Genomic DNA, 24,843 nt, shown 5'->3' with positions numbered 1-24,843 from the left:
TAGCTCAGTTTTATCATCTGCGGAGATTGAAAGAAGAGCCTAGTTTGAGAAAATAAGAACTAAAAAGTACAGATATCTGTTTTTAAATGTAAATGTAGGGAGGGAGCAAGATTAAAACATTGCTCAGATGAAGAAAAGAAAAATCACATTACATCTTGCATGCTAGTTTAAGCGCTAGCTAGCTAGCTCTCTAGTGTCATCATCCGCAGAGATTGAAAAAAGGAGCCGATAAAACAAGTTAACATCTTGGTACAATGAAAAAATAACGTTATCCATTTTATTAACTTATATAGTGATCATACTGTGAAGAACAATAAGGGGGGGAAAAAAATCACTTTACATGTTGCATGCTATTTAAGCGCTAGCTAGCTAAGCTTTATCAAGTGCAGACACTAAAAGAAGTAATGAGCCTAGTTTGAGAAAATAAGAACAAAAAAGTACAGATATCTGTTTTCAAATGTAGGGAGTAAAAGTAGAGAATTATCAGAAAAAAAAATACTAAGTAAAGTACAGAATACTTGAAAAAATGACCTAAATACAATAACAAAGAATTTGTACTACCTGCCCATCTACAACATCCGGCCCTCGTCTTTTTCATTTTACCTCCATGGGGTTAACGATGATGGTGAGCGCCGAGTCGTCCCACTGGCTGCAGCCCTCCTTGGCCGCCTCGCGGGCCTCCTCGCTGCGGCGGTGGATGGAGCGAATCCGGAAAATGCCCAGGATCACCATGACGACCAGGAAACCCACGCACACCATGATGATGATGGTGGCGGCCCCGGGCACCACTGACAAACAACACAAGACAACAAAATGGCTAATCAGGCACATGCTCTGAAGATGAATCAGATGTCGAGGCGGTCAAAAAAATCAGCTACTCCTGAAAACAGTCCTCACTTCCCAACCACTTTTTCATTTATGAGGCCAAATGATGAAATCTGATATTTTTGTTTTGTCGAAATCGCAGGCAGAAGAATTGAACGTGTCACCTGAATTGCGATGTAGGCTGGGCAAAGCGTGTCCACTGAGCTCGCCGGCGTGTTGATGGAGAAACTGCTGCTGGGAGGCCATCAAGTGGGACGGGTGGTACATACTGTCCAAGGAGTGGAGGAAGTTCACCTAAGAAAGGAAAGATTGCATTCAATCCCTCACGTTATAAATTCTGGAACATACGTCCCTCGAAAGGATGCCATTTTTTTCTGAAAGTTTTTTTTTTTTACCAGCGGTCTCCTCACCTCCAGTGTCAGCTCATTGCTGGTGTACCTGCCGTTCATCTCAGAGCAGGACAGACGGAAGCGTCTCTCGAAGCGGGACGAGCTCCTGGACAGTCGGTAGCGGACTGAGCGAAGGACGTCCTCGTACACGGAGATGGATTCAGCACCTGGAGAGGCCAGAGGAAAACGTCGAAAGGGGTTGAAATGATGAGTAGTGAAGTATAAAAACACTCCAGATGGCATTGTAACTAAAGTGGGCCAGAAAAAGAAGCGGATCTTCTTGAAAGCAGTAAGAACCGAATCCTTTTTCTATTATTTTACTTTTAGGGTATTTTCCCCTCGACCCCTTGCAAATATCCAAATCAGGATTTTTTGCACATTCCATTTGTGAATACTGTAACTGACTCAGATCTGTTTTGAAATTAATCCAACAAGTCACTTCAAGTGCTTTGCTTAACCTGTGCTTGTCACATTATCTTCTTTCTATTGATTGAGGCTCAAGCAGATCTGGATCAGAAGTTGACCAGAAACGGAAGTGGAACGTCAAAATAATTGAACCAACTTTCTGTTTTTTTTTTACCTTGTTTCATTTCTTCTTCTTTTTTTGCACAGATTTGAACCCTCCAACCAAGTTACAGTCTCAATTTAGTTTACCAGTTTTTGAAGTGGTGTGATTAAAACTGTGCAATGTGAACACAAACAAACACGAACTGGATTAAATTGACCGGCAAATAATTGTAGCTCCCTTTGTATTCGTTTACTTCCAAGGTGTTTTCACTTTGATTCCTTTTAATCAGCCAAACAAACTCAAAAACGAATTCAGATTTTTTTTGTTGTACATATGTAAACACTACAATCAAATTCAGGACAATCCAGATCTCACTATAAAATATAATCCAAAGAACCAAAGTCAACTAGCGCACCAACTGGATCCTCTTACAATGTGAATGCAAAAACTCTCCATCGCGTTGGTTTCGAAAGCTGTCGATTGTTTTAATGACCTGTGATGGCGATGTAGGCGGTGGTGTTGATGATCTCCAAGCCCCGCTCTCGCACCACATCCATATCGACCAGAAGCTCCTCCCGCTCCAGGTCCAGCTCTTCGCCCAGAGGTTGAACCTCACAGCCGTCCAAAGTATGCGCCACGGCGTCGGACATCAGTGCTGCAAAACCACCAAAATCCGTTGGAAAATTTCACTATCACACCCCTGGACATATTGATGACGGTTACGTAGAACCCGTTTCAACATGAAGAACTGAAATATCGCATTCATAGATCGTTTCTTTGGACTCACCGCCGCCTTCCATCCCCTGCGCAGCCGTGTTGACGGCGTGAGTCAGCGAACAGACGATCCTCAGCTCTGGGAAAAGGGGGACTCCTCGGGCAGCTTCGAACTCGGGAGCGGGGCGAGCCAGATGGGGGCCGACCCCGGACAGAGAGATCTGAGGAGCGTCTGGCTGGAGGACCACCAGGTAGCCTTCCAGCGGCTTCAGAGACAGACAGCTCTCCTCGCTGAAACATCTGGAAGGAGGCGGGAAGCAGGTTGTGTGACAAAAAGATGGGAAAGTCCATTTACACTTGAAAAACAGTTGGGTAAAAATAACCCAAATTGGGTCAAGAATGGACCAACCCAACTTTTATAGTTATTTAACCCAAAAGGTTGTGTCAAATTAAATGGATCACTCACAAATCAAACCCATTTTTGGGTTGTTTTATGGGTTATCAATTTGACCCAACTTTTCGGGTTAGTTGAATAACCCAATTGAATTGGGTAAAAAAAACAAAAAAAACATTTAACCTCAGAAGTTGGGTCAAATGAAATTACTAATCCACAAATCAACCAAATTTGAGTTAGTTGAATCATTGGGTCAAAAATGAACCGAGCCAACTTTTTGAGGTATTGAGTCCCAAATGTTGGGTCAAATGATATTAATTGCCCACAAATCAACCCAATTTTTGGGGTTGGTTTATTCATTTGACCCAAAGTTTTGGGGTTAATGGGATAACCCAAAATGTTGGGTCAGCCCCCTTTGTGACCCAATTTGGGTACATTTTGACGCAAAATGGTTGTGATCCCTCCAACTTCTTCAGCCAGCAACAACTATAACCTCTGCGGTTTGCTGCCAAGCAGCGCACACCATTTAACTTCACCGGCAAAATGCCTCAGAAACAATTAACAATCAATTGGCTAATTGATTTTTTTTTTTTTTTTATGGCAATCCCAACCTCTTTAGCCAGCAAATACACATTGCCTGGATCAGCAGCACTCAATTTTGCCAGCATCTCTTTAAGAAGTTACTAGCTGATCCTTAAGAAACAATTCATTGGCAATTCATAAGCCATCCCAGTCTACTCCTTTCGCCAGCAAATAAATTGAACAGCTCCCTCTATTGGTTCCTGCCAAGAGCCACGCTCATTTTTGCCACGACACTTAACTAACAAAATACTCACAAGCAACAATGAATCGACAAATGCGTTTTCACAGAGCCAGCTGCCCTTCTTTAGCCAGCCAATGGTTCGAGCCTGAATCAACATTTCCCTCTGCTGTTTGCCGCCAAGTCAAACACTCATTTTTGGCACCATTTCTTCATGACTTCACTGAGAAAATGCTGAACAAACAATTCATTGACTAACGGATTTTTATGGCCATCCCAACTTCTTGAGCCCGAAAATAAATTTGGTCTGAATCAAAAGCTCCTTCTGCTGTCATTGACAATTTTCCATGAGAAACAATTAGCTCATGAATTCATTTTTCTGACCAGCACATAATTCCATTTTCCTCTACCTCTTCAAAATTTATAAATAAAATATTTATGAAACAATTCGTGACTAATTGATTTTTTAACTCCCGATTGTAATCATTTTCACTTCTTTAGCCAGCAAATAAGTTGGGCTTGAATGAAAAGCTCCCACTGCTGATTACTGCCTGGTCGCACACACCACGTTTCTACCATTTCTTCACAACGAGAAAAACTTCAGCCAGAAAATAAGCCTGAATCGACAACTCTCCATTTTGCCTCCATCTCGAGATGCTTCAGAAACAATTCAGAGATGGATTTGACGTTTCTGTCCATCCACAGTCAAAATCGTTGCAAAAATGTCCACTTCTTTAGCAGGCAATTATATAAAACCTGAATCTATAGCTCCCCCTGCTGTTTGCCGCCAAAGTGCGCATACAGATCAGTCCTGCCTTTAATTCTCGGAGACAGACAAATGCGTCTTTAAACTTAACCGTAATGCCATAAATATTGCCGTACAGGTGCCATGTTATTTAAACATATTTATTAATTTGTGGTGTACGTCGTCACGATGGCATTGGAGTGTGGATTAAGCACAGCAGCGCGTATGAATGCGTGCGCTACATTTCCACTATCAGAGTGAGCAGCTGCTTTTATCGGCTTCTCCAGAAGGGCCTGCTGTTCAGCCATCTGGGTGACTTCCTGGCCCCAAATCAATCTAATCTTCACACACGCAACAAAATGAGGAGGAGGGGGGGGGGGGGGGGGGCTGACAGAAAGAAAATGGCACACTTGAGCTGAAACGGAAACAATCTCTTCATGACCTTGAATGGCTGGGACCGAAGCCCCCGAAGCCCCCCCGGCACAAACGTGTGGCCTGGAAATCACGCGTCCATGTTCTATAAGGTGCGACCTCATTAGGATCCCGAGTGAGCTGGAGCCTATCCCAGCTGACTCTGGTCCCCCCCAGACTGGTCGCCGGGAAATCATTTAATTTTTTAGAAAGATGCAATATGTGCTCAGGATTTTGAGTTTGATGCGATCTGTCTCTCTCTCTCTCTCTCTCTCTCTCTCTCTCTCTCTCTCTCTCTCTCTCTCTCTCTCTCTCTCTCTCTCTCTCTCTCTCTCTCTCTCTCTCTCTCTCTCTCTCCCTCTCTCCCTCTCGCTGCGGTATAAATATAAATATAAATACGCAGCTCACCACATACATGCACTGGACTGCACTAATCTGAGGGGGAATTAATATTTCACCAACTAAAAGCGACGGCTAAAGCCAGAGAAAAGTTGTGTGCATGAGCGCGGACCCGAGACGAAAGACCGCTCTGTGCATTTTACGCTACACTTTAGTCTAAGACAAATGAACGGCACGTTTTGATTTCTGAAAAAATGCAGAAAAAAATTAATAAATCATATCTTATTTCAACTAGTTACATGTGATGTGCAAAAATAGTAGGGCTAGATTGATTATCGGCCGGGCCAATCATCAGTGCCGATATTTAGCATTTTGGCAAATATCGGCATCAGGCCGATAAGGTTGGTAACAGGTAATAGATTTGTTCAAATAAAACCAAATGCATTTGGTTTATATAATCGAAATGTATCTGGCTTCGCAAAGTAAAGTGGCTGCATTAGAGCGCCTCGTTGTCAGCTGTGAGTGCACAGTGAGAAGGGTAGAAGAACAAGGGGGAAAAATAATTGCAAGATCATAAAAAATAAAAAACTTGACTTGATAGCCGCTGTGTGGACTGCGGCGTCGCACTGGCGTGGTTTCTTTAGAGTGCCTTGTTGTCAGCCATGAGCGCACGCACGACACGGGTAAAAAGGCGGAAGAGCAGGGAGAGTGGATTCTCATGTTTTTAGTTGTCATAATGGACGCCAAGATAACATGGCTGTAACGTGTTGTAAATGCACCATTTTTAACATCATGCACATCAACTTGCGATTGTGATTGGTTAGTTAGGATCCAATCATTAACCAGAAGTGCTGACATCATACAAATGATGCGTTTTATTGGTTTAGACACGCAAATATGTCATGTCCACTGCAATCATCTATGGGTCTGAAGGGGTTAAGTTACCTCAGTTAGCTATTTAGTTAATTCTGAAACCCTCGGGCAGATTACATTGACATGACAACACATAAAGGCTGAAATCTGATTGGACAAAAAAAAAAATAATTAAGCAGTGCTGCGAAGAGAAACGCAACAAAACGAGGGGAATGAAGTAGAGTTTATACAATTTCATAGAAAAAATATATTCCAGGTTGCAAATGTCACGCCGTGCTGACCATTTTTTTTTTTTTTATCTGCCCACACGTCGTTTCATACCGCAATGCTGAGACTGCTTGATATTCACAAGAGTTTGAATTTTCATCATCCTTCCTTTTCGCTATTTGAAAAGGTAATTGAGCGGACATGGGGCTGCTGCCAATTGAATTACCTGGCTTTACCGGAAGCCAAGTAAACGAATGTGCCAGCTTGCCAAGAAGGAGCGCAGGTGACTTTGGGGCTGAAGCCAGCAAACGGGAGATAAGATACTGACTTATCTCCACGTGATTATTTCCCCTTATCAGCGGCGAGGCGAAGGTTCACGTTCGACGAGTTCAATGTCGATGGAGGAAGTCGTTGACATGCCCTCGGAGTGACACTCATGAGACGAGCGCCTGCCGGTGTAACATTTCCGCCACGAAACATTCCACTTTCGCACTTTACATCATGAAGGCGCATCCCCCTCAGCTTGACTTCATTTTCTATTGATTCAACAGCCAAGTGGGGAATAAAAAGTCTATTATAGAAGCTTGGCAGCCCGCGTTGCCTTTCTGGCCCGAGTGTGTTATTGCAAATGAAATAAGTCTATCGGCACGCTGTTTACGCCGGCGCCGAAATGTGTTTTGACGGCGATAAGTCGCGGCGGCAGGGGGGGGGGAGCTCGCCGTACCTGAGCGAGGTGGTAAGCTTGAGGGGTCGCACTCCGGGCGTGGCGAAGCGGAGGGAGTTCCTGTAGGTCACCTGCTGCACGGCGCGGTTGAAACTCTCGATGTCGTCCCCCTCCAGCACTAACACCGACTGGCTCGGGTTCACGTGGACCTGAAAGCATCAAACGGAGGGAAGGAAAAAGGAGGAAATTGCATTTCTTGGCGCGTTAATATAAAATGCATCACACACACAAAAAAAAAAAATATTATATATATATAAAAAAAAAAAAGAGCAATGATGATGACATTTCCGAATGAACAATACTGAGCTCTAAAATAAATAAATAAATAAATAAATAAATAAATATAAAATGCATCAATGAGTACGATTGTCACCGGTTCCCGAGGCGTTTACCTTCATCCCGGATCCCAACGTCTCCAGGTCTCCAAAGTCCAGGCCCTCCCTGCAGGCGTAAAGACACTCCACCACGCTGTGAGGCTCCACGCTGCCCGGACGCACCGTCACCCCCGACAACAGGCCGTGGTAACCGCCGGCGTATTTCACTGAGAGCACACATTATACACACAACAAAATTAAACCAGAGATCAATGAGATACCTTCAGGGACATGCTGTAAATCACATTCGCCTCTCTCTCTCTCATGCATACTACTGAGACATTGTCATGCTCACAACTGAAATGCTCTCATTCGCTCCTGCAACAATCTCACACCACAACTGAAACCCCCTCACATTCATGAATGGAACACTCAAAATACACCACTGAAAAAATCTCAAACAAACGGGAAACTCTCACATTGACACGACTGAAACGCTCCGAAATTCACTATTGAAATGCTCTAATTCACCGTACAAAAAGAAAGAAAGAAACAAAAACGCTCTCACTCACCCTTTCATACATACTACTGAAACACTCTCATACTAACTACTAAAAAGTTCTCACATTCCTGAATTTCTTTTTTGCTCTCACACGGACTAATGAATATTTTCACTAACACTACTAAAACTCTCTCATTCACGAATAAAACACTCTCATCCACACTACTGAAACACTCACTATTAAAAGGCTCTCTCATGCTCACACATACTGAAACACTCTCACACACATTGCTGAAACACTCTCATACACACTACTGTAACACGCATACTCACAACTAAAAGGCTCTCACACACGCTTCTGATATTTTTTTGCTCTCATACACACTACTGAAATACTCTCATATTCACTACTAAAATGTTCTCACATTCCTGAATTTCTTTTTTGCTCTTATAGCGCCTAATGAATATTTTCACTAACACTACTGAAACACTCTCATACTCACTAATAAAACACTCTCATCCACGCCACTGAAACACTCTCACTGTTCAAAGGCTCTCGCATACAATTCTAAATCTTTTTTGGGCTCACACATATTGAAACACTCTCATGATCAATTTTCGAAACCTTCTCATACTCACTATTAAAAAGTTCTCACATTCACGTCTGGATTGTTGTCACTCTCACACTATCTTATCAATATTTCCGGTCATTAACGCTACTGAAATGCACTCACACACACACTACTAAACATTTATTTTTGCTTACATATAGTACTGAAATACTCTCATCTACATACTCTCATTTACACAAATGAAACACTCTTACACACTCTACTGAAAAGCTCTAACACCAACTACTGTACACGATCGCAACCTAATTAAATGGTCTTACACACTCAACTGAAACACTCACATACTACTGAAGAAAAATGCTCTCACAAAACTACTGATTTGTTCACTCACATGCAATACTGAAACCCTCTCACACATATTACTAAAATGCTCTTACGCACTTATAAATTCCTTTCGCTTACATACACTACTGAAGGGCTCTCTCACACTTAATAGCGAAATGGTCTCTCACACACTGAAATTTTCTTCACTCACACTGCTGAAAAACTTTTAACACACACACTACGGAAATGTCACAGTATTATACGAGTGTATTTCAGTATGACGTGTGAAAGGATTTCAGCTGCGTGCGTGTGAGAGGTAATCCTCAATGACGTCCCCGACGGTGCCTCGTAAGATCTCCTGCTTCTTTTCTTTACCTTCTGGGATGCTGTTGTTGACTATTTCCCTCTGCTTGTCCTCCGGCTCTGCGGGGAATAGCAATGTGGGCGAGACAAAAAAAAGAAAGGAGACAAACACTCATCAAAATGTATGAAGAGGATTCGAGGTGACGCCTGAACGGGCCACAGAGTGACAGGAAGGAATGAAAAATGAACATTGCCCCGAAACAAAAAAAATGCAGACAGCCTAAGAGAGAAAATACTTTTACATGCACACGCGTTACGTGCACCGGATTGGAATTCAAAGTATAAATGTTTTCCTTGTGGAAATGGAAAACGTGTCCAAAGATTGTTATCGCATCAATTTTTCACATTGAAGTGATTGAGTCCCTAAAAATGTTTTTAATAAAAGAAAAACAGCATTGGATTGTATAAAAACATTATATGAACTGATTTTTTATTTTTTTGGTGTAATTGCTGAATGCATTTTACTATGTGTGTGTGTGTGGGGGGGGGGGGTCTACTGGGGTAGCAGTCAAACGCCATTAAACTTTAGTAGAAGAAGAAGCAGGAGGAAGAGGAGGAGGAGAAGGAAGAAAAAGAAGAAAAGAAGATGAAGAAGAGGAAGAAGAAAGAGGAGGAAGAGGAAGAAGAAGAAAAAGATGAAGAAGAAGAGGAAGAAGAAAGGAGTAGGAGAAAGAGGAAGAATAAGAAAAAGAAAAAGAAAAAAAAAAAAGAAAAAGAAAAATGCTGCCAGTGTGTTGTGTAAATGCCTCCTTGGTACTTTTGTTTGTTTTGAGTGCGTGTGTTTTTTTTCTTGTCTTGCTGAACTGAATTGAATTGAATTGAGTTTAAATTGGATGCTGGCTTTTGAATGAATAAAGAAAGCCCAAAAATTTATCAAAAATCAAAAAGTTCCCATTTGGCTTAACTCGATGCTGAGGAAATAACTTTGGCATGATTTCATTCTAACTTTGAAGTCCATTTTCTCTAAACAGCAGCAGCTACCACCAAGCCGCGTTCCACAGCGTTTGTTTTTCTGTCTCGCTAATTGGCAGCCAGAGATTCAGACATTTTAGCGCAGCGTTGCTAAACGAGGCCTGATAGCTGCCTGGCCGTCGTGCTGTGCTCCTCGGCCCAGATGAATAATTGATGACTGCGTATATTATTAGCCCTCAAAGATGTAAAAACACATCACATAAGCGAGCAAAGCGTGTAAAATGTCCCGCGAGAGCCCACCGACGCGCTTTAGGAAAAGTTCACACGCCGTGATTTACATCCGCGGTCCCCAACCGCAACATGTGACGGAGCGAAAAATAATTTGTTGATCATAAGCGTCTGAAGTTTGGAAATCACGTCACGTGGAACTGCCTGTAAAAATCTGTACACAAGTCAAACGGTTCTTTTCGGTGGTACGATATGGAAAGAAATAAGCCCACAAGCGAGCAAAAACAAGTAAAAAAATAATAATAAAAAAAAAGGCCAAACTGCATGTTTTAGAGGTGCCTTCTATTGTGGGCTGAGGCACACCTGTGCAATAATCATACTGTCTAATTAAGAGACAGATTAACTTCAGCTCATGAAAAATGGCATTAAAAAAATAAATAAATAAGAGAACGAGACGTAAACGTATTTCACCCTCGCCTGCTATCAAAATCCATATTCATTCGTTAGCGCGGCGGCGCTCACCCCAGCAGGCGCCGATGGACATCCTCTGGCGGGGGGCCGGGTTGGGCAGGGCGCCGTTGTCGTGAATGAGGGCGGGGTCAAAGGTCACACCGTCCACGTACAGGGTCACCGAGGGGAACTGGACGCTGAGGGACAGGTGGTGCCACTCGCTGTCGCACACCTGGCGATAACACGGGATCGATCATCAGTCAGTCAGTCGATAATTCGTTAATACTTACTGTTTTAAAATACTATTATTATTAATTTGACTATTAGTTTATATATTTCTTTTTAACTATATTGGTACAAAAATTTTTTTTGTTACCTGCAACTTTTGAACAGCCTATATTATTATTATTTTAACATATGCTATATTATATTTTACAATTAATATTATTTTTCAAGTCATAAGTATATTTAACTTTATATACTATTATTTTTATGTAATTTTTTTTCTTATTTTAAGCCTTAATTATTATTATTATTAATTATTAGTAGTAGTAGTGGCAGTAGTAGTAACAGTATTAGTATTAGAAGTAAATATTTTACCTATTAAATTATTAGCATTTGTTTATACATATATTTTTTCATATTTTAAAAACAAAACAGTTTGGATTACATTTTTTTTATTTGCTTGTAATAGTAGTAAATATATTTTAGCTGTTTTAAAAACAACACGTTTTTGGTCAAATGTTTTTCTTTTAGCATTACATAATTAGCAGTCCTATCAAATTATGACTTTTTTTTTCTTTAAATATATATTTACTTTTTACGCTATTTTCCAACACATCCATACATTTTATTATGTATATTGTATATACAGTATAGTGTATATATTTTCTTATTTTTTATATTATATGCTAAAAGTACAGTACATTTTGGCAAAAATAATTTTCTTACAATATCCAGTATCTATCATGCTTTAAAATGTGTCATACTTTTTAAATGATAAATTATAGCTCGTTGTTTGTTTGCATATTTTATTTATTTTATTTTACAATCCTTGTTGGTCTAGCAGGCGGGGGCGGAAGGGTGCGAGGTATCAGACAAAGACCAAAGGATCTGAACAAATCTTATCTTAACTCTGTATCAGCTTTAATGTAATCCTCCTCAGCCTGTCTGAAAACTGAATCCACCAGTAAAGCCTTCACTCTCCCACCGCAGCCAGTCAGGCAGACATGTCGGCCTTATGCGCGCATTTACCGCGTGCGTGACTATTAACCTAACAGCTTGATGTTTAAGTGAAGCCCCCCCCCCACCCCGTACCTGCTCCAGTTTCCACAGGAACTTGACAGGCCGTGCAGCCGAGACGTCAGGCCAGTAGAAGAGAGAGAGGCGGCAGCCGTGCACGGAGAGCGAGTAGTGGGATAACGAGTCGTCTGTGGAGAAGAAGGCGCAATTAATTAGCGGGTTCGCGCGCTCGGGATTTTAACTTGACTTTTCTATGGATTTCTTACATTTCATTTCAATCTCTCTTTCTCAGGGCTCTCATTTCAAACAGTATTCACACAGCAGCTGTGGTGCGGATTGACTCTTTTTTTTTTTTTTTTTTTTTTTTGGGAGCCGAGTGTGTGGAGGTTAAGTGGCTCCCTCAAGAGCACCTTGCCCGCTGAGGCCGTAAACAGTGCGCCCTGAACACCTGCGGTGATAATTCGCTGGAGGTTAGCGCTGTGAAATAACGTCCAAGAAAAGCCAATTTGCCGACAACAATGTAAAAAAATCCATCCTGAGGAGCTTCCAACTGAACAGTGGACCAGTCCGTTTTTTAGCGGTCTGTTTTACATTTATTATGTTCCATTATGAAATAAATGAAATCTACGATATCGAAATACCCTATTTAAAAACACACTAGGCATTCATGGCATTTTATTTTTGTTAAGATCTTTAATAACCAAAATAACTCACATACGTCCAATGTGGATTTTTAAGGCCGGTGCCAAATCCAACATTTAACAGGATAAAATTATGATAACAGATTAAGCCGCTAAATTCATTTAAAAATTATATAATTAATAAAATAACAATTTTTTTGGTCCATTAATGCTTACAACAATAAAGATATGAATTGGAGGCACAACATTAGATTTTGTTTTTTTACAATACTTGTCCTTGTATTTGTTGAAGTTTACAACAGACAGAAAAAAATGCAAAAAAATGCAAAAATTTTTGCCGATTTGTTTGGGGGGGATGTTTGAATGTCATTGTATTTGTCTTATGTTGTTAATGTGCTAATAAAAAATAAAAATAAAAATAAAAAATCTGTTGATTTTTCGTTGTTGTTGCCAATTTTAAAACACAAAAATATTGTACATAACAGTGTAACAAAGTGTACCAATACATGTGTCTTTACAGTTACAGGTAACAAATGCTGTTTTTTTAAATAACTTTTCTCACAATATACATTAAAAAACATGCCCAAAGATATTACATTATAAAATTAACCTAAAGCCGTCACTTTCTGTAGACGTAAAAAGCAGGATTGGAGAAAACTGAAATATAATCATCTTTAGCATAAAGCTAGCTTGATCGGAAATACTGTACTTCCTGTTTTCAATCTTATTCTTTGGTCAAATTTACAGTGCCAAACTAAATAGTGTGCTGCCATGTAGTGGCAGGCAGTGGTATTACAGTCACAATCAACAGTATGCAGAACAAAATAGTTATGAACTGTTCCAAAAAAAAAAAAGACTGTAGACCTGGAAAACATATTGGAGGGGTTTTTATGGTACACAAGACGATTTTTTGTAGTTTGTTTGAACCAATGGTTCTAATGTAGTTCAACTAATGTAGGCTAATTTAGCATAACTCACCATTCTTGACGGTGCTACACACGATAGTCTCCTCCTCCTTGCGATTCGCTTTAGACTGAGCGGCAGCCGGTTGGACGTTGGTGCCCCACCTGCGCATCCAGAGCTGCAGGGTGAAATGGTCGCCGGACAGCCCTGAGACCACCGCGTCCGGCACCACCGCCACGTGGTTGGACCCATTGAAAGAGAATACCAGCGAGGAATCCGAGGAAGGCAGAGTGGGAAGGGCCGACGTCCAGTTGGCTGCGGGCGATGGCGGTGGGAGGAGGTCAACCTCGCCCCGAACGGCGCCTAAGATGGAACCAGTAAGTTAAGACAAGAGGTGCGGAGACGTGAGACAAACGACGTCGATTGTCGATTCGTCTGTTGTGTTTACATTTGCAAATCTGCTTTTCAACACAATATGACTTTTCTTTTGTTATTCTTATTATTATATATTATATTCTATGATACGGCACGCAGAAGCTACCTCATGACTTCAGAGTTATGAAGGACGCGAATGACGATGATTCATTTTGGATTCAGGGAGAATTTTTTGGACCAACATGCAAGTTTTGTAACTCAAGATACGAGACACGACAACTACGACATAAACTTCCTCATCATTGAAGAAAATGTCATAGATTAATAAAGACTGGTTTTGGAATCATTAAGAAAAATGTATGCGATTGTGAGTGATGAGTACTACTACTACTACTACTTAACTAACGCAAGTACAGCTAGCGGTGATGCTACAAGCTAATAGTCAAAAGTAGCTAGAGTGCGAACTACTCAATGACATTCAACTTCATTTTTACTATAAAACGTGTAAAGCAAGGTAAGCAACGTTAATTGCTAACCTAATAATTAACCCCCGGCTGGTCGATAAGTACATTCCATTTACCATTTAACCAAGCTTTTTGTCATTTATGCATTTAATTGAGAAGAAAACAAAGTGATAGACAATAAAATGTGGTTTGGGAAACATGAAGAAAAATGATGCGATTGTGAATGTGCGAGTAGCCTACAGCTAACTAGCTACCGCTAGTAGCTACAGATAACGTTGATGCTACATGTCAATGTAGCTCAGTGAAAAGTGGCTAATGTGATGATAATATACTTTTAAGTTGTGACAAAAGGAACGATACGATGGTAAGAGACATAACAACTATGGCATCAAACTTCATCGCCGCAAGAAAACCACAGAACGCTAAGCTACGTTAGCATCAGAGTCTAACTAATAGCTGGTCAAACTAAGCTTTATATCAGTTATGTATTTAATTGGTAAGATAATAAACTAACAGACGAGGGGGACTGGTTTTGGAACAAGAAAAAAAAAATAATGTTGGATGTATGACTTAAATTATGACTAGCTTAACCTAAGTAATGGCTTTACTTGCTTCAAGTTTAACTTGACTTTCTTGAATTTCTTGAGAAACAGCCTAGTCATGTTTTTGGGATTTACGCACCGCAAAGGCGTCGCACGGATCGGTCCGAGTAGCTGTCTCGATCGCAGCCCTTTCCGATGTGGCCGGTCTGAAGCTCGACGGTGGCCTGGATGTTCCATACGGTCTCCTCGCAAGTCTCCAAATGCAAGGTGGGGAAGAGCGGGATGCTACCTGAGCCGGGTGTGTACTCCACCCGCTTGGTCCAACCTGAAACACATTATAATAATGAAATGCTGACGTTACGATTGGTCCCACTGCTAATATAGTTTAACAGATTAGATTGACATAACTCAAAAAACATTAAAAAAAAAAAATTATAAATAAGTTTTTTAATATTTTGTCCTTCACTCCCAAAAACGTATTTATAAAAAAAAAAAGAAGTTTTTTTTTTAATGCTAGAGCATACAAAAGGCTTTGATACAGCTTCTGTCATGAAGAGGTCGCTTAAAGCAGAGGTAGTAACTACAAAATACGTCCAGCAGGTGGCAGCAGAGTATAAGAGATCAGCCTTGGCCATGTTGCAACAAGCTCTTTTTGACAGTGTTTTCAACAGGTTTGTGAATAATGATGAAACTTAACAAATGTACTTTTTTCCCTATTAAAAGACGAGACTCTAATCTTTCTTTTGGTAGGTTCCATGTTTTGATAGCAACATAACCAAATCAGTCAAAATCCAGTAAAACAGCCGGGAGCGAAGGGGGTTGCTTCAGTGAAAAGGGCTGCGAGTGAATGAGTTAAAGGCTGAAAAATCCGATTGGCCCAAAAATCCACATACACGCACTGGAAGCAATACAGCCGAAAGAAACACACATCAAATAAAGCGAACAGACTTCATTTATTCGAAGTTGTAAATGTAGGTCAGCGCTTCTGATGGCGTTTAGACTACCAGAAGAATCGACCGCCCACAACGGTAATAATGTGATTGCAAAAAAACGATTAAAGCAGTTGCATTTCTAGACCCCTTGCTATTCGCAAGCCTCCACAACACTTCCTTCAACTCAAGCTGACTCACATCGCCAACCAGCCCGCGTAGATCCCAACCCACGGCCGCGTTACCTACGGCTTGAAAATGACGCAAAAGGGAGCGAGGGCGCGAGTTACCGATCCAGCCGGGCTTGCAGGACGGCTTGATCGTGACGGCCACCTGAGCGTCGGCCTGAGCGCGGTTCTTGCCGCAGTCGAAGGCGGTCACCCAGAAGGTGTGAACGCGCTGACGCTTGGAGTCCAGCGGCTCCGTGTTCTTAATGTTACCTAGGAGACGCAGAGAGCGGGACAAAAAAGGAAGAAGGATGATAATGAGGACAAGAATCAAGCGCAGAGCTTCCCTCCGCTTTGTCCGTTCTTAAAAAAAGAAGCTTTTGTCGTGTGAAAAAGGGGGAGAGAAAGTCACGTCCGGCGTTAAAATGCTGCAACGTGGAAGGAACAGAGCATAAAGGAGGAACGGCGGGGTCGGAACACGGGGTTTTCGGGTCAGCCGGCAAATTGTGCCGAGTCACGGTGAGGCCGCCGTCCTTCTTGCTCGCTCGCTTTGTCGTTACGAAAACAGCAGGCGCTCGCTCGCTGTCAGTCAGCCGGCCGGGCGGCGCTTGCGCTAACGAGAAAAAAGGACGTGAGGGAATAGACGGGAGACATCACCTGAACAGCTGCTGCTGCTGCAGTGTTTATGCAGAAATTCACAACAATAGTCCCGCCCACGCTAAGTCTATTTTCACATTTTTGGCTTCATACCTGGCAGGGGAAGGAAGATGACGCAATTGCTTGACTCCATGCCCGTGCGCCATTATCTACGATTTAAGGATTTATTCCAAATTTCACTACAGCCTTGACTTACAAGTTTGAGGCCAAGCTTGTAACGGAATTTAATCGTATCTTAAGTCGATCGTCCTTATTGAAATGAATTGAAATGCTGTCGATTCGTTCCGCACCCCAAAAACACAAGAAAATTGCTCTATATTGTATGATAACAATAAAAGAGAATCTAAAGAAAATAGTATTTTAGTGACCGCTATATTTTTTATATGTAACACAGAGAAGTTACCCATTTCTCGATAAATATACTTGGAGATAATAATAATGCGTTACAAATACCCCTCGAAAACCCTATTTTTGGCTAGTAGCCTTTTTACAATTGTTTTAATGACCTCTGGGGATCCATTTATTCTGCCTAGCAACAAGACTGTGGAGACACTTGGTATAGTGTTGTCGAACCCCCTTTTGTCATTCTCACAGATTAGAGAGCATGGCTAGCCTATGCTATTTTTCTATTGGTCAATGGGGCAGTTACAATCAAGCCCCATCAATTCTGCCTGGCAACAAGACGCCAGGCAAATACTTTTTGTAAGGCGCCATCAGGCTCTATTCTATCATGCTAACACTCAAGTGGGCGTGGCTAGCATATTCACATTTTTCATTGGTCAGCGGTGCAGCCTAGCAACAAATGGCAAGGCTAACATTTGTTGCCGCCAGGCTCTATTAAGGCAATCAAACAGCTTAGGGGGCGCGGCTATGATATGCCATTTATTTTTCATTCATTCATCTATCATTGAGCGCATGAATTCTGCCTAGCAACAAGTGGGCTGCTGTGAAAATGTGACATGACCAAGAAAATCAATAATAAAGCACTGCATTCAGGTCCAAGGGGGCACTGCCCCACTTGATCCAGTAGTAGGTATTGTTTTTCTTTCTTTCTAAAATGTATTTCATATTTAATACAGAGTAGTGAATCAGCTGTAAAGTTTTTGCCATAACATTCTCAGTGACTTTCATCTTCCCCCGTTTGCCAGCCTAGTGGCTGATTAAGCACATGCCAGTTTTTTTATTGGCTTGTGGGGCAGTTGTAGTAATTCAGCCCTATGATTTCTGCCTAGCAACAAATAGCGGGACAAATAATTTTTGGCCATGAGGTCCCATTTTGTGGTTCAATCTGACTACTGGACTTGACAAGCATGTCCTATTTTTTTTTCTTTGGTCAATGGGGCAGTTATAATTGAGCCCCTGTGAATTCTGCCTAACAACAAGAATCTGAGCTGACACTTAACCTAGTAGCCATGGCTAGCAAATACGGGGCAGTTACGATTGAATTCACAAGCACTGCAGAGATCTTATTTGTGTGTCTCACCGTCGTTGTCAATAGCAAAGGGCACGTTGGGAGTGATGATGTCATAGAAGCAAATCTGGCTGTACTGCGGGGAGCAATCGGCATCCAGGGCCTCCACGCGCACGATGCGGTCAAACAGACGCCCCTCCGGTACCGACGCCTCGTAGCGACGCTCCACAAACACGGGGGAGAACTCGTTGACGTCGTTAACACGCACGTGTACGGTGGCCCTGAGGCGACAAGGGGCGTCGTAAGAAGGAAAAGGGGCGGCGGATGTTCACCGGCTCTCAGCAGGATCGCGCTCACTTGTGGGATTTCTTGCTGTTGACGCCGTCGGGCCCCTCGCCGCAGTCGTAGGCCTGGATGGTGAAGCTGTGCTCCCGCTGGTTCTCGCAGTCCAGCGGCTCCTTGGAGCGCACCAGTCCTTCGCCGGTGGAGCGGTCCAGGACCACCGCTTCAAACTGGACCGAGCCGGAGCCCGACGGGCCGTTGTGCACCCGGAAACCGCAAATTTCACCTGAGAGCGGGTGGGACGACAATGAATAGAAGCGTGGAGGAGGACGAGCCATGTGCAAATATGTTTATGTCTGACGTTGACATCTTGTGCAGCGCAAAATGGAGGCCATCAGTGATTTTGTATAAATAAATAAATATATATATATATATTAGAGCTGTCAAACGATGACATTTTTTAATCATATTAATCGCTCGCCAAATTTGAAGACCACCCGTTAATTCTTTCGACATTTAATGTTACGAGGAGGTCTTCAACATTTTTCGATCCACTGCCCGCTCTCATGCTCCTCCTCTTTTTTCGAATCAGTTAATTACTCACATAATAAAAAATTTAAAAAAGACTCCAGTTGTTTGACATGAACAAATATTCTGAATGTCATATGCAAACATTTATTCGACTCTTTACTTTAATGCATGTAGTTATGTTTATTGCTCAAACACCACCGACGCTACCTTTTACATAACCAACGGATCATCTGCTGTCAAAATTAATAGTATGATTAATCTGCGTTAATATATGATTATTTTCTGTGATTAATCAATGAGTTAACGCTTTAACTTTGACAGCACTAGCAAGCACTATATATTATATATATTAGCGCTGTCAAGTGATTACAAATTTTTAATTAATTAATCGCGATTAATTATGGTTAATCACATTTTTCTACTTCTGCTTCTACTTTTTTCTTCGATAATTACTTGAGTAAAATCTGACAAAATATACATGTAATTATTTAAAAATAGATATATATACTATTTAAATAGTATATATAATAAATTTCGTGAACTACTGCAGTGTCATTCTTTCGTCCTGCCACTTGTGTCGAATAGAATGAGGTCGGCCCTTCATGCGAACGACTGCAATATCTGATCCAGGTTTCGCAGATTTTACCAACGAAACATTCACTTTATGAGTAACGCGAACCTGTTCCAGTTCTCTATTATCATCGGACTGAATCGTGGTTATTTCAGGTGCTCGGGCGCACGCATGATCGAGCGGCTGACTGCTGCTGCCATGACGGCTTCAATTTCACTACGCTGTTCTAAAAATAGACGCCCCCGGCCGGACAAAATTCATACATGCATCTTAAAGCGAGGGGTGGAGGAAATATGGCCACGCGCCGACTACCTTTTTGTGATGTCGAAGTGCAATAACGAAATGTGTGCGGTTATTGTTGGTGCGTTACCGGCGTAGTGGAGCGGCGCGTCTTTGTCCAGCGCGAAAAGCGGCGGGTTGAGAAGGACCGTGTTGTCGTTCTCCATCACGATGCCCTGGTACTCCGTCTCGATCCATGGCTTGTGCTTATTGGCTGAGAAAGATCAAACAAAGTACAATGCATGTTTGCGCTTGTGAATATTCTCGTGCGTCCAGGCCATTTCACTGTCAGGGGCATTATAAATGGATGGCAAAAGACGAGAAAGACAAATTTGGTTACTATTTGAGGCTACATCACATTAACAGCTTCACTTCTCCTTGTCCACTTTCTGCCTCGGAGAACAATTAAACCCCCGACGAAATGTCCTCTTTTTTAATCACACGCTCATCTCTCTCGCGCCGCCATCAATCAACCGGCCTCGGCTCGGCGGCTGCACAATATCCCGCCGAAAGGACACAAACGCCCCAGGTTTTCCTGCGAATTTAACCTTTAATTGCCAATTAATTATTCATCCTCCATCGTATTCATCCAGCGCAAAAAAAGGAATCAAAGGCCAAGTTAATGAGCAAGAAGCGAGGATTGTTCGGCGCCGCGGCAAAGCCGAGTTGTCTCTTCTCCGTCTTTTCCTCTTTTGTCCCGCAAACGCTCGTCTGTGCGAGGCGGCTGGAAAAGTGCTTGTTTGTCACCTTCGAGACAAGAAGGGCTAAGCTTTCACGTGGCTGCACTTCAGTCTGTCCGTCAATCTATTGTAGTGTACGTACCTCCAATTTGAAAAGAGAAAAAAAATAAATGCCGCGCCAAAACTGCCAGACCAGCCTTGTTACACATTAAACATGGCGGCGAAATGTTTATCATAACACAATCGGGGTTTCATGAAATACAATTTACACATGATCAACCTCGTCCAATGTTCAATGTTTAGCGAGCTAAGCACCTCCAGAATTGTCACTTTATTAGAGACCCCATAAATGGCACATTTTTGTTCAAACATTAAAAGAGTGCATCATCAAAGAGAGCAAGCCATTTTCAACACTTTAGATTGGTCAGCAATTCGAAAAAAAAATGACACCCACATGTGGACTGACCAATAGTATAGATTTTATTTTAAATATGACATTTGCCACTTTTAAGTTTTTGGCCTGATGCCAATGATTTACTAACTAGCACAGGTGGTAAATCCAGTTCCAGAAAGTCGAAACCCTGTCACAATTTGACTAGCTCCATTGATCTCGTTTACCTGCTAGCTAACTAGCATCAGGGGCTAAAGCCAAACTGTGGCATTTAGCCCCAGGTGCTAGCTAGTTAGCTCCATTGGTGCTCATTTACCTGCTAGGGAGCTAGCAAGCTAGCTATCATCAGGGGCTAAAGCCAAACTGTGGCAGGGTTTTTACTTTCTGGACCTGGATTTGCCACCTCTGGTGCTAGCTAGCTAGATCCCATGGTGCTTATTTACCTGCTAGGGATCTAGCAAGCTAGCTAGCATCAACGGCTAAAGCCAGACTGTGGTATTTAGCCCCAGGTGCTAGCTAGCTAGTTCCATTGGTGCTCATTTATTTGCTAGGGAGCTAGCAAGCTAACTAGATAATGCCCTTTTCTTTGCCGTTTGTTTGCGTTTGTCACTTCCCCTTTCAGATTGGCTGTTAGCCAGCCAATCAGAGTCACCAATTGTCACCTACGGCCATTTTTCATGTTGAAGCAGGCGAAAACTGCTTCCTGATCTACGGCTCATTCATTCAAGTCATAAACTAAGAAGTGCAATGACAACAAGAACAAAACACAGCATCAACAAACAAACAAAAAGGTAAAAGTTTAATTATATTATAAAAATGGAAGGAACCAGGTAAACAAACATTGTCACAATAAAACCTTTTTCAATATCCCGGAATAATGTGTTTGTTTATCATTTCAAATACATGAAAAGAGGACCTTGAAAAAATAATCACAAATTAAAATTTGATTATTTTGCAAAGCCATCCAGCCCTACTACAAGCCCTGCTTAACTGCTGACCTTATCTACTTTATTCACACTTTGGGTACTCAAAGATGCCGAGTACCTTTAGAACTTTTGATATATAAAATTTAATTTAACAAAATCACCCCAAAATATTGCCATGGAGGATTTACTCGATGTCTTCTTTTTTTTTTGTCATTATGTATCGGTGGTAGCACAATTCTCCAGTCTGGCCACGTCCGCCCCTCTGTATCAACACTCTCTTTTTTGGTCATTTATCTCCCTCGCCCTGGCGCCTCCACCCTTCCGCCGCCCTCCTCCCTCCATATAGCATTAATCTGAGGCATCAGGCGTGTGGATTACATCCCGGATTACAGATTGAGAGGCATTCCATCGTTCTATCTCCCTTGGCACCGGTCGCCTTGCTGTCACTCTATCTCGCCACAACACGCCTGGTGTTCGGCGCACGCGTACGCACACACGCGCACGCATCAACCCCCCCCCCCCCCCAACTGATCTCACATTCTCCTCCTCCCTCCTTGTCTGCGTCTTTTTCGGCCATGTCTGCCTCTCCTCCTGTCACTGCTTCTTCTCTACCTTCAACATCATGTTCCTTGTCTTTTCCCCAATGACCCCCCCACCCCCACCCCCTCCCTCAACCTCTTTGGAGAACCGACTTGGAATAGGAGAGATGATTAAAGCTGATGTTAGAGGAAGAAATAGAGTCACGCACATGGCGGACACTGGCCAAAATCGCGCCGGCCTGTTTATTAGGCACGATGATAACACAGTCTCGCTGCAGTGGCTGTTAGCTCGGGTGGGGATGGGCAACATAAGGCCCGTGGGTCATATACGGCCCTTCAAGAAACTGTGATTGTCTATTCTAAAAACAAATACAAACTCACAGAGGGACTGTGATATAGAAATAGAAAAAGAAAAAGGAACCTATCAATGCTCGTGCCATAAAGTAAGACATGCCCACCCTCACCGTGGTGTAGGGGTTCCTAATATTTTGACATCGCTTGACGGTTAAACAGCTCGCAGTGCAGCAATATTTGTTTGAACGAGGTCATATGAAAACATTGTCAGAAAAAGGGCATTCAGTACAAATACCAACTGCACATATGCGCACGGATATGTAGGCCACTTCATTAGGTACACCAGCACAAGCAAATCAGAGGTTAATAATGTAGATTATAACTGATCCATGATGTATAAAATAAAATAAATTAACATAAAAATTTTAAAAAATATATATGTATATCATTCATTTAAATTATTTTTATTTGCAAAATATCAATGTTTAAAATAATGATAATGTATATTATATTTATGTATATGAAAATCAATCAATTTTAAAAACGGTATTTCATAGTAAAATATTATTTTTCAAATAACTATACATTCTATTTAGACTCTAACAAAGAATAAATACAATAACATTAATTTAAAATTGTAGTAATTTTAATGTATCTACATCTTACATAAATAAATACCTAAATAAATCTATATTCATTGTATTAAATTCATTAATGAGTTTCATAAAAACAATGACAAATACTACTACCACTAATAACAATAATAATATTTTTAAACATAATAAATAAATTTGCCTATAATTATTCATTCATTTAAAAAAAATGGAACCAACAACGATACTATTTCCAATTTACCGAGGCAACATTTCATCATATTAATATTCCATCCGTTCATTTTCACGACATTTGTCATCATTATCATTCCCACTGATCTGGAGCCCATCCCAGCTGACTCAGAGCAAGAGGTGGGGTGCGGTGCACCCTGGACTGGTCGCCAGCCAATCCCAGTCGTAAATTGTCCAATGAAAACCTCTCCATCAAAACTGATCATTTTTTGCAACGCTTTTAATTTCAGTATTGGGTCTCTTAAGGACTGCACAGGTGTACCTAATGCAGTGGCAAAGCATAAAAAAAAACGAGCTTAAAAAATAAAGAACACAACACGTCAACACGAGCTGTCAATATCGATCCGGACGAGTAACTGACCTTTGTTGCCACTGGCAACGGAAGTCAAGCAAAGGAAGAGGAAGGAGAGACATTTCATTGTGTCCATCTGGGGGAGCAGAGGTGTAGAAAAGGTGGGGGTTAGGATGGGATGGGGGGGGCGGGGAGGGGAGGGGAGGGGGCATGCAACAACAACTCATTAGCACTCCAGAAGAAGAATCACAGAGGTTAAAGAAAAAAGAAAACATGCAGGAACAAACATATTGATTGCCAATGCACAAATCTATTAAATGTTTCATATGGAATTGGGAAGGTTTGCTTTTGAACAGTCGCTGCTAAGACACACAACACCTCCGAAAGACCATTTTTCATGTTCGGAAATAGTCTGTAAATGACAATATTTGTATTTGCCAATGATGTGGTCAACACATACCTGCACTGTATTTATAAATAGCAAAAAAAACGGAGAACCTGCTCATTTTTTGCACCGGTCACTTTGTGTCACAGCACTGAATGGGCAAAAACTGCGTGTGAGTGTTTCGACTCAAGTGGGTGTTTTCCTGCCTTTTAATTGTGGTTTGCCAGCTTGTGGCCGGAGCAGAAAATGACTCCTCAGGGAAGGATGGTATGGAATGAAGGGATGAGGATGAGGATGGGGGGGGGTCCGATATACCTAATAAGCAACATTCTACACAATACTGTACACATATTGACGTCCAGAAGGGCCTGGACGTGGCAATGCATGTGTTCCCTTTCCCACTTGTAATGCGACATGAGTGCGTGATAGTGACACACATCCGAAGAGCAAGATTAAGGCTTCAATAATGGCTGCCCAGTTAAAGTAAAGGTGAAATGTCGCAGCAAGCGTGAGCACGATGATGATGATGATGATGATGATGATGAAGAAGAAGTAGTGACATTACCGTGTCGGCTGCAGCAGTGATGCCTGCTCGGTACCCGCTGCCTCTTTTTTTTTTCTTTTTTTTTTAGCCTCGCAGCATCCGCCTCTCACGCTTCTGCCTCGTCCCCCGCGCACACGTCCTCGTCCTCGGCTCGAGCGGTCCCGAAGCTCCCGGTGATCGTGGAAGGAGCTGGATGGTTGGGGAGGGAGGGGGGTGGGAATAAGAAGAGATTCGGTGCGTAAACTGGAGCGGTAACCTTGTTTTCTCGTCTGTGGAGGAAGGAAGGAGAGATTGAGTGGGAATGTTACGCTGGCGTCCCCCCTCCTCCTCCTCCTCCTCCTCCTCCCCCCGCCCCCGGCGTGCGTTAACCCGCCCACACTGCGTCCTTCTCCGGCTACG

At 42.1% G+C, this 24,843-nt stretch overlaps 1 protein-coding gene across 1 annotated transcript in view; it reads right to left on the bottom strand.

Annotated features, from left to right (window-relative positions):
* Positions 1-24,764, bottom strand: part of clstn3 (calsyntenin 3) — a 28,269-nt gene extending 3,505 nt beyond the window's left edge. Inside the window, exons 1-18 of the mRNA XM_086078013.1 lie at positions 24,466-24,764; positions 23,585-23,651; positions 19,640-19,762; positions 18,243-18,453; positions 17,958-18,166; positions 15,941-16,090; positions 14,861-15,046; positions 13,416-13,703; positions 11,872-11,984; positions 10,627-10,786; positions 8,977-9,024; positions 7,282-7,430; positions 6,890-7,038; positions 2,510-2,736; positions 2,216-2,377; positions 1,236-1,381; positions 990-1,119; positions 604-788 (exon numbers count right to left, since the gene is read on the bottom strand). Coding sequence (XP_085934139.1) covers positions 604-788; positions 990-1,119; positions 1,236-1,381; positions 2,216-2,377; positions 2,510-2,736; positions 6,890-7,038; positions 7,282-7,430; positions 8,977-9,024; positions 10,627-10,786; positions 11,872-11,984; positions 13,416-13,703; positions 14,861-15,046; positions 15,941-16,090; positions 17,958-18,166; positions 18,243-18,453; positions 19,640-19,762; positions 23,585-23,651 — 2,703 coding nt within the window. The 5' untranslated portion in view covers positions 24,466-24,764. The remainder of the gene's footprint in view (positions 1-603; positions 789-989; positions 1,120-1,235; positions 1,382-2,215; positions 2,378-2,509; positions 2,737-6,889; positions 7,039-7,281; positions 7,431-8,976; positions 9,025-10,626; positions 10,787-11,871; positions 11,985-13,415; positions 13,704-14,860; positions 15,047-15,940; positions 16,091-17,957; positions 18,167-18,242; positions 18,454-19,639; positions 19,763-23,584; positions 23,652-24,465) is intronic.
* Between the last annotated feature and the right edge of the window lie 79 nt (positions 24,765-24,843).

Source organism: Leptonotus elevatus, chromosome 6, assembly GCF_054856555.1.
Source record: "Leptonotus elevatus isolate MCC_2025b chromosome 6, RoL_Lele_1.0, whole genome shotgun sequence".
NCBI classification, from domain to species: Eukaryota; Metazoa; Chordata; class Actinopteri; order Syngnathiformes; family Syngnathidae; genus Leptonotus; species Leptonotus elevatus.
Note: the sequence above shows the minus strand (reverse complement) of the source record. Positions and strands in the feature narration are given on the sequence as shown.